Here is a 15201-nt window from a genome sequence, read left to right as displayed (position 1 = left end):
CTCGGTTCAGCACACAAAAAAAGCAGTGATCCACCAGTGTTGGATGTCACTGTAGGGGAAGAGTAGTGGAGTCTGCCCATCAGGCCTCTAAACACACCTTTATATGCACCATCTCCATCTCCATGACCACTCACCACTCTCCCAGGTAGAAACTAGTATCCCCATTTTATAGGTGAGGAAACAGAGGATCAGAAATGTAAAGTAACACAACAAAACCTATTATATATAGTATTATATATAAATAATTATATATTATATATATATAAACCTATTATATATAGTAAATATGCATCCAAGCAAGACCCTGACCTGGTCTGTTACTATCATCTCATCAAGCTTAACACTAAAAAGGACCTTTTAGAATCTACATGGCTCACTTTCTCCACTTTACAAATGAGAAGACTCAAGGCCAGACATATTAAGGACTTGCCCAAGGACACACACTGGTTGGAACGCAAAGCCAAGGCTAGAGCTAGGGCTCCAGACCCTCCTCCAGGGCAGACAACACTGCTGCTTCTACACGCTGCAAGCTGCCCTCCCCACGCTCCTCAGAGCGCGGTTTGCCTCTCCTCCAGCTTCTGGCAGAGAAGCTGTTGCTGGACCCTGCTTCCACCCATCCCTGCTTCACTCTGCTCCTGATTCCCTTGGAGGCCTTGGTTGTTGAGCTGAAGAGGCTACAAAGGGCACTAGAGCAGCTGCCGTTCAGCATCAGCACAGGCATTACAAGGAACCCTTGCAGATCCAGCGTCTGCAAAGGTGGGGGGTGAGCAGGTGCCTGCAAAGGGTCGGTAGGTGGAATCATGGAAGAAAAGCGAAAGACTATGAGAAAGGATTCTCCACATCACTGCTGTTTCTTTTCTCTTAATACAACATATATTTTCATGCATTAAATATTCCCCATGAAAATCTTTTCAGTAGGTTACATTAACAATGTTTGGTGTCAGTGCTTCCTATGCAAATTATAAGCAAATTTAGTCCCTTGTTAGACTTCTTTTTTCCAAATCATTTTTTATATAATTTCAAGGTCACTCACTGTCCCATTCTCAGTGGCCCACGCTCACATTGCAGCTCCTAACAGTAGCTTAGCCAAAGGCACCTTGGAAAGTTTCCAATTCACTGTTTGTCTTGGCAAGTGACCAGAGTTACAAGTAAAATGATCTTTCTGGGGAAAATTTTTTAAAAGTAAATTACTGTTAGCTGCCATACATTTCTACCATAAAATTAAATTATATCTTCCTTTTGGTAATAGCCCACCTGAAGTGCTACCTAAGTCATCTGAAACAACTCCTTCGAGCCTTCTTGCATAATTGAAGGTATTTCACAATTCATTTTTAATACTATGCTTTCAATCTACTAAAGTGACCAAAGTATCCAAGCGAATAATCAATAATGGATATTAAAACAGCTCATGTTTATTAAAATTAGGTAGCATTACTTTCCTACAGAGATAAAAAGCAGCTCTCCGTTGCTCTGGTGATAATTCTGAGTGCCATAAGGAGAAAATGTAGCAATATCTATGGATGCCTGATGTAAGCCAGGCATGACCCTCAACCAGAGTAGTTCCTTTTGCTCAATTAAGAGAGCTGAAAAAATAAACTAGAGGTAATATAATGTTAAGGGGGCTGGTTTCAGATGATTCAAAAACTAGGATCTTAAAGAAACACACAAACAAAAATATACAAGGGGGTGATATTACAGATCACCCCATCCCTTGCTGGTGCCTAAAAGTTAACAAAACATTGGGTAAGGAAATAAAAATAAGGAAAAAAATATATACATTTCTTTTCTTATTTTAATAAGATATCTCATTTCCCTAGAAAATTTTTGGAGAAATTCAAGCCATGTTAATCTACATCCTACAATAGAGAACAGTCATTCCTTCACCCAAAATATTCGAAGCTGAAATAGAACGTTAGGTAAGAAAACAAGAAAGAAAAATGAATAATGAACTTTGTAAAAATTGAACTATACCTTGTATTTCGAAGACAACATCAGCAAGCATTGGTTTATTAAGGAAAAACTTGAGGGAAGTGTTATAAAACCACAGAGGTTTTCTGGCTTGATAGGTTTTGCAGTTCCTCAGGCAATTAAACTATAAGGAAAAATAAAAATACAAGGGGAAATGTTATACAATATGCTTTGGTAATTTGCCTAGAGAATTTGGAAGACTGTGCTAAATGTCTAAAGAAGTAATGATTATCTACTCTATGGCATCTCTGATCACAGCTTTCACGGAAACTTACCCTCAAGAACTACATCTGCTACCTGTCAATGGGCAACACTGCCCTATGCAGCACTCACAGCGGTGAAGGAATTGGCTAAGTGAAAACTCGACTCTACAGCTGAGAAGCTGTGGGGTCCTGAACCCCCACGGGCTTTTTTTAGCTGGGAAATAGACAACAGTAGTGCAATCTCACATGAACACCTAGTAAAATATGTTTGCATATACAACCTGTTTGTTTATTCACTAATTAAGAAAATATATACACAAAACTTAATTTGTAATTAAGAAAACGTATGTTTCACCTATCACACCATGTCCTACTGCTCACTAGATCCAACACTAAAACACCTGAGAGCGATGGATTAATTCAGCTCTGTCTTAATCTGCAAATTTATAATCCTAAATATCTTTCCTGCCCACAGTCATCATTGCTGGAATCTTGATTATCAAAGGTTGCCTGCATCTATAACCTGGAGCTCTAAAGAACCTGTTCCATGACCACACCTATCTGTCCTCTCACAACTGCTAACTGGCAGGCTCCCTGAACACCATGTCTGACCTGGGGGTTTCCAGCCTTCCTCTGCTCCCCACTCAGGATTTGGTGCTTTGTTTATCCTTTCTGCGATGCTTCAGACAATCCTTTCTGCCAACCCCAGAAACTGAGGGCCAGCTTCTCTTCCCTCACCCATCACCCACTTCACTGGCTGACGCTCAGAACCTCAGCCTGGGTCAGACTCTGACCCTCTGTTTGGCTAGGTAGGGAATTCAGAAAGCTTTATCCCTAAGAAATAATCAAGCATACAACTTTAGCAATAAGAATAAACGGCGCCTACTCCCCACTCTGGGTTAATCTACTATGGTGGAAAGTTAAAATGTCTGGAGAGAAGGAAAAAATGTTACCCTTCCTCCCAAAGAACATACACTCCAGAATGACATCCATGAGCAAAACAGACAACCAAAACAGGATCATACAAATCCTGCTCTTATAGTCTCAGGTCCTACACACAATATACTTTAATACACATTGAAGGAACTCGTGGAGAGGGTTTGGGTGACTGCCACACATAAAGGAGAGGAACAGTGAAAAAGCATCACCAGAACCTGAGAGGTAGCAGGGGCTTTAGAAATCAGCCAGTTTATCCCTCATTTTATAAAAAGCCCTGAGAAGACTTACTCAAAGCCACAGGTTATTTGTGGCAGACTCACAAGTTAAATGTTTACTTTCTGATTCCCAATACTCAATGAAGGAGAGAGACCCTTATTACCCCAAGAAAGCACAGGAAGAAACCACAGAAGAACTCTTCTGTCCTCCTTTGCAAAGGAGGGAATTTAGTTCACTTTCATGGAATAATATAGTCCCCAGCTTTCCCTTCCCCCAGAAGAATTTGTTTTATTCTTGGTACTCAAAGGAATGACTGTGTTCAGAATCCAACCCAAGGAAAGGCTCAGGTTTAGAACAAAAGGCAACACTTCCATTCTAACCATTTATATAAAGCTTATGAATTTGTACATCATGAATATATGTAGATTTATTTCAGGTATGGATATATACAGCTTATGAATCTGTATAACAGATTTCCTTGTCACCTATGCCTTGAATTTTTTTTTTTTTTTTTTTTTTGGCTGCATCACGTGGCTTGTTGGATCTGTTCCCCGACCAGGGACTGAACCCAGGCCATGGCAGTGAAAGCCCAAATCCTAACCACTGGGCCACCAGGGAACTCTCACCTACGTCTTGAATTTGAAAAAAAGTGGGAGGGCAGAAGTTTGCAGAGAATACAGATGTACATTTTCACTGGTCCATGAACAAGTTAATCCAGGGAACTTATGAAAAGCAGAATGCAAGTTTATGTGCACGTTTCTACAAAAGAATTATTTAGTTGAATTAGATTGTAAGAGAGCTACCACCCTGCCATACACCTGTACAACTGGACAGCTTCTGTGTACCTACTTCAATGTGTTATTAAAACCAGAAAAGAAAGGTCTTGCCCCTTAATTCCATGTTACTTTGTTTAAAAAAACGAAAGAGAGAGAGAGAGAGAGATCATTTTCTCAATTAAAGAATAGTTGGGAGTCTTTATAAAAGTTGATGCAGTTTGAAAATATTAACTTAAATTGTTAATAAACTTAGGTGGTAGAATTGACAGTCATCTGTATAAAAATTAAAGAAACAATCTTTTTTTGACAGTTAATATAAACCTATATTCTGCTAAGCATTGCACACAACTTACCTTTTTTATCTACTGTAGCCAATTTGTTTATCACAGAATCTGAAATAAGAATACACTGGCTAAACTGTATAATGCAGTCATCTTAAAATTTAACAAACCTACTTTTAAGGCCCTTATAGACTCTGCACAATCTCAGTTACTAGAGCTTTCATGTGTACAAGTTTATGACCATATACGAAGTCTACATTTTTATAATCTTTGAACCTAATGTACAATTTTAAATCTATACTAGGTGAGAAACAAATCCTTAACTGTCTACCTAGTCAAACAGATTTCTCAGAACTCTTGAAAAAGACACACACAGAAAACTGCCTTGCCCCTGAAAGCTGTTTGGAGTGAAATCGTGAGCAGTGAGAAGGCATCCCCCCACAGCAAGCTTAACTGTAACTGGACAAATTCAACAGCCCTTCATTCTTGACATAGATTGCATATTCCCAGAGCCCCAGGGGAATGTCTCAGAGAATGGAATTCACAAACCAACATTTTAAAGACATGACTCACACATATTTGAATTCTTACATGAATTAAAATCAGAGATAGCAAGAAATCATGTGTGTATATTTAAAATATTTAAATGGAAAAAAATATACTTAAGGAAAACTATATATTATTGACACTCCTCACGACTCAGTATATTCATCCATAGTATATCAGTTATAATTCAGAGGAAGTCAAAGTAAACTAACTTACAATAAACTAATTTACCTTTCCTGGTGTTTTTAAAATGCATTTAACTTTCTCAATTACATTTGAAACATCCCCAGAATCTTTCAACTTCTTCCTGATATCTTCTTCCAATTCCTCCCACTGGAAGGCGCCTGTGAACAAATTAATATACATTGGATTTTCTGTTAGAGCAGGAATAAAAATAAATCTTTTATTAGGTATCAATGTTCCTTCTTTTTTAGTATTTTCTTTTAATTTTTATTTATCAAATATATATCCATGTAATTACACTAAAACATTTAAACAGCTCTCACATTAAAAAAAAAAAAGTTTGGGGCTTCCCTGGTGGCGCAGTGGTTGAGAGTCCGCCTGCTGATGCAGGGGACGCGGGTTCGTGCCCCAGTCCGGGAAGATCCCACATGGCGTGGAGCGGCTGGGCCCGTGAGCCATGGCCGCTGAGCCTGCGCGTCCGGAGCCTGTGCTCTGCAGCGGGAGAGGCCACAGCAGTGAAGAGGCCCACGTACCGCAAAAAAAAAAAAAAAAAATGTTTGCCTTCACCTAAATTATTTCTCAAAACCTGGAGTCCTTCTTCCTGAACAGCTACTATCTCTTTATAGTAGGTGATCAGCTAGTGATAACAGCAATGGCTAGTATATAGCTCCCGTCACAAGTGGTCCAAACCCAAATTATTTACTTGCCCTGAGTAAGAGGTAGTCGTGGTCCTTTCTAAGGCTGGATTAAATCATACTCGTCATGGAGAGTAGTGACTGCCATCAGGCAAGGAGCAGAATGTATTCAGAAGGTCTCATGCATTGTCAGGGTCAGAGTAGGATGTTCCATAGCCAAGTCTACAGAACCAACCTGAAGAAGGGAGCTCGATAATTTTCTGATGAGCTACACAACCATGACATTAGAAAAAAATCACCCCATCTGGTCCCTTCCTCCCTTGTTTTCACCCCAACCCACTTTCAAGCCATCTCTTTCTAGGCTCACTTCACTTCTGTCAGCCCCTTTTCCTCCGTGTGTTACAAAACACAGGGTCAGCAAAAGCTCCCCTTTTCCCCAAACACTCCTCTCACTTGGCCTACAGCAGCCCCCTACCCAGCCTCCCTGCTCCAGGGTGGCCTTTTCCCCATCAAGTGTATCTTGGTATCAATGTGGATAAATTTCCAAAAGTGTATTTTGACATTACCCCTATCCATCCCATGGCTTATAGAAAGTCCTAACTCCTAAAAATATAACTCAAAAAGGTGTAGACACAACTGGGAGACCCAGTTTCTAGTTTTACCTCTGCCAGTAATGACTGGTGTTAATTTAGGTGAGTCGCTTCACCTCTCTGGGTAACTCGAGATCCTTTTCTATCTACTCTCAATCTAGCTCTTCTGATGTTTCCCTTCATGTACCCAGAACTTTGCCAGATGCCTTCATGAATACTGGGGAGTGGAGAGGGCACAGAATAAACATTTATTGAACCAATGAGATCAGGCAATTGCAGCTAGGCTGGACCAAGGAGGCCCAAAGCTCATCGGAAGAGTCAAATTGACAGTCCAGTCGCTCTCAGGCCTCATTACAGCTGAGCCCTGCAGTACTTAGCATGTTTGCCTAACTTCTCCTTACCTGCCCTTGACAAGAATGCTGACAGAAGCGAAGTGCAGTAGTTTTCCTCTTCCTCAACTAATCATTTTCAACTTAAAGTCACGTACTCTTTTCACAATCTGATAAATTTTTCACTCACCACTCCCGAAAATTTCCAATGCACATACAGACATTGCAGTCTGTATAAAAATGTTAGGAGTATAGCTGAATACCATTGTAAAGCAATTATACTCCAAAAAAGATGTTAAAAAATAATAAAAAAGGTAATTAAAAATATTTTTTTAAATGTTAGGAGTAGAAGAACCCCTTAGAAGCCAAGGGACCCCAAATCAAGAAAATTCACTCTATGCCAGTGATTCTCACCTCTAGCTGTGCATTACATTTACCTGGAGATCTTTTATAAAATACCATTGGAGGAGGTTTTATCCCCAGACCAGTTAGATTAGAATTTCTGGGCCTGGGGCCCAGACATCAATTTTAAAAGCCTTCCAGGTGATTCTAACGTGTATTGAGAGCTGACAACTATTGCTCTTCCTTTAGACATTTCATCCACTATCAAAACCCAGGGTCAGGGCTTCCCTGGTGGTGCAGTGGTTGAGAGTCCGCCTGCCGATGCAGGGGACGCGGGTTCGTGCCCCGGTCTGGGAAGATCCCACATGCCGCGGAGCGGCTGGGCCCGTGAGCCATGGCCGCTGAGCCTGCGCGTCCGGAGCCTGTGCTCCGCAATGGGAGAGGCCACAACAGTGAGAGGCCCACGTACCGCAAAAAAAAAAAAAAACAAAAAAACAGGTTGGTGGCATGCAACAGTGTATGTATGTAGTTTTGACTGTCTACACTCATGCATGTTAAAGGACAGCACAGATATTGTTTCTTAAAAGTAAAATTATATTAACTAAAGAACTTCTACATAATATATCTCCATTCAGAAGAGTATCTGAAAGAAAGCAAGCATCAAATCTAAATATATGGGATTAGTAGCAGGTAAATCTCTACAGTCCACCAATCTGTTTGAGAACAGACACAGAAAGATCCAATAACTGAAAAGGAAAGTAAGACTAGTTCATAAGGGCACTCTAATGATTGGGCTGTTTTCATAATTAGAAATGCTAATCAAACCATCTTTGACACTGAGGTCCTAACAAAGCAATAGTCAGACTAAGATTTTCTTTTCTGTTTTTTTTTGTGTGTGGTAATAACATTTAACATGCGATCTATCCTCCTAACATCATTTTAAGTACACAATACATTATGTTAACAATAGGCATAATGTTGTATGTACAGCAGAGCTCTAGAACTTGTCTTGCATAACTGACTGTGATTTTCTTTAACTTCTCAGAGCACCTATTTACTTAGACCCTTAGAGAGCATGGTCTACCCGTGTGCATTCAGCTGTGTTTTCATGCAGTGCAGAAAAATTTCAGGAGCTGGAGAATACTATGCTCATTTCCACAGATTCATTTACTCTGGCAGCATTTCATTAAGTGATGTGAAATTCTAAGGGCCATCTGTGGCAGGAAGAGCTCAAAGCTAAATTCTTGAGGCCCTTACAAAGACTTCAATTCCTCACCATCTGAGATCGTGTGACTCAGGAATTTGCCAGCATAAAGACTGTGTAGTGTATTATAAGAGTGTTACAATTGTACACCATTTAAGGATTACTCCTCAAGACCAGGAAACCACTGGCCTCACTTTTCAGATTATTCTTCCCTCAGTGTTAGTCATTAAGTACTCAGACATTATGCAGTGTTAGCAGTTTCCAAGAGGAAACTGCAAAACATACACACTTTCACTGTATCTGTTTGCTCAGAAATTTGAATAGGAAAATAAACAGCAGCCTTTATTACATGGGTAAAGTGTTAACCAGAGGATTAAACAGGCCCTTCCTAAATACAGGACCCAAACGTCCATGGTGACACAGTACCTACAAAATTTCAAATTCCTAAAGGTTAAAGAAAAAGAAACATGTTATTTAAGAAGAATTAAGACAGTCTTTGTAATTTGGTTCATTTTTTAAAATATAAAGCAGGAGATAGGTTTAATAGGGTTTTCCAGCCCATGTTTTTGCTCAGGGCAAATATTCCCAAGCACGCCCTGTCATGGAGTTCTGCCTGTGTATCCCAGCCCAACTGACATGAGTACAACTGGCTCCTGTCCTCCGCGGTTCCCTATATAACCTGCGGGCAGGCCTGGGCTGCTGTGAGGAAACCAGTGTGTAATTGGGTCTTAAGACTTGTGCTCTGTTCAAAAGTTTTTAAATGTTCAACAACAATAAGACAAACAAACAAACAAAACACACAAGCCTGGCCTCTTTATTGAAGTCTCTAAGAAAAAAAAAAATTAGGTTTAATATTTTAGTTTGCTTTGATTAAAAAAAAATTTTTTTTTTTTTAAAGTAACCTATTCAGGGCTTCCCTGGTGGCGCAGTGGTTGAGAGTCCGCCTGTCGATGCAGGGGACACGGGTTCGTGCCTTGGTCCGGGAAGATCCCACATACCGCGGAGCGGCTGCGCGCGTGAGCCATGGCCTCTGAGCCTGCGCGTCCGGAGCCTGTGCTCCGTAACGGGAGAGGCCACAACAGTGAGAGGCCCGCGTACCGCAAAAAAATAAAAAAATAAAAAATAAATAAATAAACTAACCTATTCAGAAAGACTAAAAGGGTAAAACAAAACATCAATAAACACTTAGACATTTGAGAATGGGAATCTGGTTGATTTTTCTTCTCTTAACAAATTTTCTGCATTTTTCAAAATTGTCTTTACCGTACAAATATAGCTTTAATGTCTTTTAAACACAGCAAACAATATCATTTTTGCTTGAGTCTAAGGTTATACTTTGTAAATAATTAAAGAATAATTAACAGGTACCTGCTGAAGCATTTATTTTCCCGTTTCCTCAACCCACATCCGGGTCTCCCTGTAGCCCCAGGTCAACGGCCTGTGGCCCTGCTCATACCTGACACCACCTCTTGACTGGGTCACATACAAGCAGAGTTCAAAGCAGAAACGTTAATAGCTCAGTATCAGACTACAAAGCCTGTGCTCTGAACTGGTCAAGGGCTTGTAGCTCAGCAACTCCTCCCTGCCATCATGCCCCTCTGCCCTCTAATCACTATTCCCAGGCTCACTTAATTTCCACCCAACCGCTAAGCATTCACTTTCCCCAACTTCAGGTAGGGGCTACAAGAAGGCACAGACAGCCCCAGTTCCAGAGAGGTCCTCATCAGTCAGCCTTGCAGCTGACTCCATTCTGACCCTGTGCCCTGAGACTAATAACTGGGTTCCTCTCCCGGGCCTCTGGGCTGAATTCCAGGCCCTTATCTGCTGTGGCTGGTCCCAGTTCTTCCAAGAGCAGGCGCTGCAGCTACTTGTGGTCCATGGCATCAGCACTGCCTGGAGACTGTTGGAAATGCAGAACCTCATGCCCCACCCCGGTCCCACTGAATCAGAATCTGTACATTAACAAGATCACCAGGTGACTTGTATGCACTTTAAGGTTTGAAAAGCACTGGTCCAGATGATGGACAAGCTGCAAGACCAACCAACTACCTATTGTCAGAATGTTGGCCTTCCTAAGGCTGAGCTCCAGAGTAATAGGGCCTTCTGACTGGACTCCTGTCTTGCCTGCTCTATTCCATCTTCCCACCATCACCAGAGATGATCTTTCTAAAGCCCAGTCTGATAATGCATAAAATTCTAGATCAGCTTCTAAGGACAGCAGGAAGAGCTCCCACTGGCCTTGCCAGCCTCAGCTCCTTCCAGCCATCACCTCCCACTCTGTGCTCCAGCCATGGAAACTACCTGTGGTTCCCAGAAAACAGCACTCACCAAAAATTACATTTTCATTAATGCAAGTTTCTCAATATATTAATTTCTTTCAAAAAGCATTAGCGTGAACACATGAAAAAGTTATAATGGACTCTGGGGAAGGGGACTGGGGGATGAGGATAACTTTTTCTTTTCTTTCCCCCTTTTTTCCATCTGCAAGTATTAATTTTACAATTAAAAAAAAAATTACTCCCTAGGAGAAAGACAAGCAGGTTCTGTCACTGGAGAGACATCTAGCTATTTTACTGCTACCATATTAAAGAGGATAAAACTGACCTCAAAGTGTTTGTGTGCCTTTGAAAGTATTTAATGGATACTGTGGCAAACTTGCTAAATAATTTATAATTTCAACAGCAAACTCATTGAAAAGAAAAGCCAAACACTTCCTTCATGGTTCTCTGACACATCATTAAAGACATTTTTTTCTTTAACAGGTAAACATTTTGGTTTTTCAAAATTAGTGTTAAATTCTGAACTGTGAGATTCTAAGTTTAACCATAAAAATCCGTAGTACTAAATGAAGTCTCTAACTTATCTGGTTTATTCATATGATGATTCACGGCTACTAGAGTCTACTCACTAGTTCAACCAGCACTTACAGAGAAGCCTCCACGCTGAAGGCACTGTGCTGGTATGCTCTCTAGGAGTGGTCATTTATGCCGTTTCCAAGCCAATATTCACTGAACAATGGATTTAATGCCTACCATCACATTCTACTCCAATACGTATATTTTTAATCCACTTAAATCTGCACGCTGCCACTGTATTTTTCACAACCATTAATTTTTATTTTAACTTTTAAAACTAAAAACAACCCAAATGAAAAAAAGGGAAATCTTAACATCAATCATCATTTCAACTGAAGGCTACCCAAATCTTTGATGCTAAATAATACTTTTTTCTTTATTTGCAAACTTTTATAAACTTGCCATCAATCTCCAATTCTGAAGTCAAAAAACAGATCATAAATGTTTCTCCCGACACGTTGCAGAGAAGGATCGACTTCAACCTAATAATTCATCAGCACATGATTCCAAGGAGAAAAAGAAAAAGAAGAGAGAAATCTGGGATTTCCCTGGTGGCACCATGGTTAAGAATCCACCTGCCAATGCAGGAAACACATGTTCAAGCCCTGATCCGGGAAGATCCCACATGCCACGGAGCAACTAAGCCCGTGCACCACAACTACTGAGCCTGCGCTCTGGAGCCCGTGAGCCACAACTACTGAGCCCATGTGCCATAACTACTGAAGCCTGCGCGCCTAGAGCCCGTGCTCCGCGACAAGTGAAGCCCACGCACCGCAATGAAGAGTAGTCCCCGCTCACTGCAACTAGAGAGAGCCCGCGCGCAGCAACGAAGACCCAACGCAGCCATAAATAATTTTTTTAAAAAGAGAGAAATCTTCAGAAAATGTATATTTAGATGCTTAAAAATCACTTTACATCCATTCTTTTCCATTCTTATATAGGACACTTAGATGTGAGACCTTTAGTTCATCTGCTAAAATAACTCATAAAGAGTCTAATTTTTAGAATATACATGCTACTCGGTTTTTTAAAGGACAAGAAGAAAAACAACTGATAAGCTGAATCTTACAAAGAGCACAGTAAATAAAAGAAGTAAAGTCTAAAATAATCATAGTCAAAGTTGATCAGATCTCAGCTTGAACTAACTTTAGACTAACTTTAGCAACTGTTTCTAGTTGCCAAACTGAAGGCAATGACCATGCTAACTTCTCTCCTCAATTCCCTCCAAAATCTGGGTCAAACAAACAAAACAAATGAATAAGTAGCTAAAGACACTTATTTTCATATATACTTGAAGTATTTTATTTCTTTAAAGTTAAACTGGACAATAAATTCTTGTATTTTCACATTTTGGAGTTTTTTAAAAATAAAGTACTGACATAGCTGTTCAATAGGAAAAGAGATTATTGTTTTTACAAGTAGATTTAAAACCAAGGCAAGGAAACTTGTAAAGAGACAGAAAGCTTGGACCAATTCCTATCGATAAAGCAAATACTACTCCACGTATAATCGTCACCTCAGATGGTAGGAAGAAGAGAAATGTGAAACCAACCAGTATACCTGAGACCACAGGCCATACTTCATTTCAAAAGCTTATGAGAATGTGCCAGAACCATTTGACAAGATACCTGAATAAATGAAGCGCAGAATGTCCGATAAACAAGAACAGAAGAGGGCATCTTTTACAATGACTCGTAAGGGTGGGTTGCCTGGAGACTCCTGGCTAGCACCTGGAAACGCAGGATCTCTGTTTATAGCAAAGAGATCCTGGGTAGTTCGGATGATACTGGAATCCTGAATGTCAGCAGGACTCTTCACATTGAAAAGCAGCATGAAAACATGGCTGACGGCACAGAGAACGATCTTGTGGGCCTCAGCCACTTCCTTTAAATCTGGGTTGTAAAATACCACGTCCACGCACTGGCAGCAGAACAGCAAGTTATTTAGGTCAGCATTATAATGGGATGCTTCAGCCTTCAAGACAGGCATTTTTTCTGTTTCAAAGAAGAAAAAAAATAATAAATTATTCTCTAGGTCTATGGGCCCCCATCATTTCCAGTTTATTTTAAACACAACAAAACAATATTTTTTAGTATTATTAGGTTGAACTATATGAAGTTGACAATATTTGGCCATTTTTGACCTATAAAACAGCACTTTCTGTATAGCTTAATCTAATTATGAACACATAAAAACTAATTATCCAGGGATTAAAACAGACACACAGAAATACTGTATTTACTTTGTGTAGTGCAAATGAAAAATGTACTAATGCCATAAAGAGCATTTCTCACTATGTGTGTCCCAAAATAAAATTTTTCTCCAAATACTGAATTTTAGTATGTTGGTTGTCATCATCCTTTACCTGATAAAAAAACTCAAAGAAATTACTGAATAAGTTCTGAAGAACCCAACCTCACATCTGAAGTTGTTTTCTTTCTGGGACTAGAAACGGAGGTGGAGGGATAAATTGTTAAAACTGCAGCAGTTCAAAGCTAGGGCTCAGAGTCTTAGACTCTACTGTTTGAAACCATCATGAACATTTTATTCTGATGCTAAATTTTTTTTTTCCTCCTAGTAAAACACTATGCTTCCCGAGAACCAGCTCCTTCCCCTCAGCACACCTCAGGGAGATTGCTGTTAGGCTCCCTGAGTTCCAAGAGGGGATGTTACCTTCCATTTCCTAGTGTGATTGCTAACAAAATTAGATTAGCCTCCATCAATGCAGGACCTCCACACAGAGGACCACACTCCAGGCCCTCATCATAGGTCCTAATTATGAACTCTCTGCAACAGCTGCGCTGAGGACAGTGTGATCTGTGAAGGGTTGCTTGAAGGCTATGCAACCATCTAAACAAGTACAATTCAAACTTCTTCAGGAATAAAAATTCTTTATTCTAAAGCAAAACTCCTGTCTGCAAAATGGACAACAGCAAGGTAGGTTGGGGGCAGGCTCTTTCCGCACTGTACCCTACCCAGCCTCCCCTCCACTGCCAGAGGCACCTTACAGACCCTTAAAGTCTGAGAACAGTTTGAAAGCCACGTGCCCCAGAGCCCAGGATCTGTCCTTAGAACAAGTCAGTACCAGAACAAACGTGTACCCAGACTGGGTTATGTTCAGTGTGAACCCAGACTGGACCCTGGGTTACAATCAGTGCAATTCCACAGCTCTCCCATTGGAAGGGGTACAAGAGACAGCCTTGTGGAAGCTGAGGCTGTACTGCTGACAGAACACTCCTGAAGGCCCTGCCCACTATCCCACCTAGCATCCCCAAATGCAGACCCACAGGAGAAACTCCTTTTAGTGCTAAATGACATGAAATGCTTTGCTTGCTGTGAGGAACTGGTATGTTTTCTCTTCTTGATCAATAAGAACTAAGAAATTATCTGTCAATATTATTTATTTGGCTATTCCCCACTCCTCTTCTCATCCAGAAAGTACTTAAGGCTCCAGTGTTTGCTACATAACAGACCATGTCGCCCCTTTCACTGTGCACACCACAAAGTGCAAAGTCAATTTAACGGTCTATGTATTCACATTTTTTAAAACTTGGAATTGACTTCCTGTACAAATCTATACTTTAGTGGTTTGTTAACTTACATTCATTCATTCAATAAATATTTATCAAGTACGTTTTAAAAATAATATCGATAATTAATTGATCTGAATAGACTACTAGTCTACCATTGCTATCACAAAATTATGCAATAAATTCTGGTAACAGTTGATGTAATTTTATTTATTTTTAACTATTGTCTTCTAACCTTGTATTATAAACATTTTCAAACATTCAAAAAAGTTGAAAGAATGATACAATGAGCACACATAATTCTATAATTATTAAATTCTATAGTTATTAATCTTTTGTCATTTTTAGCTTTATCTCTAGATTTTCTCTCTCCCTCTCTCACTCACGAACCATTTAAAAGTAAGTTGTGGGCTTCCCTGGTGGTGCAGTGGTTGAGAGTCTGCCTGCCAATGCAGGGGACATGGGTTCGTGCCCCAGTCTGGGAAGATCCCACATGCCGCGGAGCGGCTGGGCCCATGAGCCATGGCCGCTGAGCCTGCGCGTCCAGAGCCTGTGCTCCGCAACGGGAGAGGCCACAGCAGTGAGAGGCCCGCGTACGGCAAAA

At 40.4% G+C, this 15201-nt stretch overlaps 1 protein-coding gene across 1 annotated transcript in view; it reads right to left on the bottom strand.

Annotated features, from left to right (window-relative positions):
* Positions 1-15201, bottom strand: part of RHOBTB3 (Rho related BTB domain containing 3) — a 55743-nt gene that overhangs the window by 16321 nt on the left and 24221 nt on the right. Inside the window, exons 6-8 of the mRNA XM_007450230.1 lie at positions 12696-13061; positions 5161-5273; positions 1972-2092 (exon numbers count right to left, since the gene is read on the bottom strand). Coding sequence (XP_007450292.1) covers positions 1972-2092; positions 5161-5273; positions 12696-13061 — 600 coding nt within the window. The remainder of the gene's footprint in view (positions 1-1971; positions 2093-5160; positions 5274-12695; positions 13062-15201) is intronic.

Source organism: Lipotes vexillifer, unplaced genomic scaffold (assembly GCF_000442215.2).
Source record: "Lipotes vexillifer unplaced genomic scaffold, Lipotes_vexillifer_v1.1 scaffold1403, whole genome shotgun sequence".
Taxonomy (NCBI): Eukaryota; Metazoa; Chordata; class Mammalia; order Artiodactyla; family Lipotidae; genus Lipotes; species Lipotes vexillifer.
Note: the sequence above shows the minus strand (reverse complement) of the source record. Positions and strands in the feature narration are given on the sequence as shown.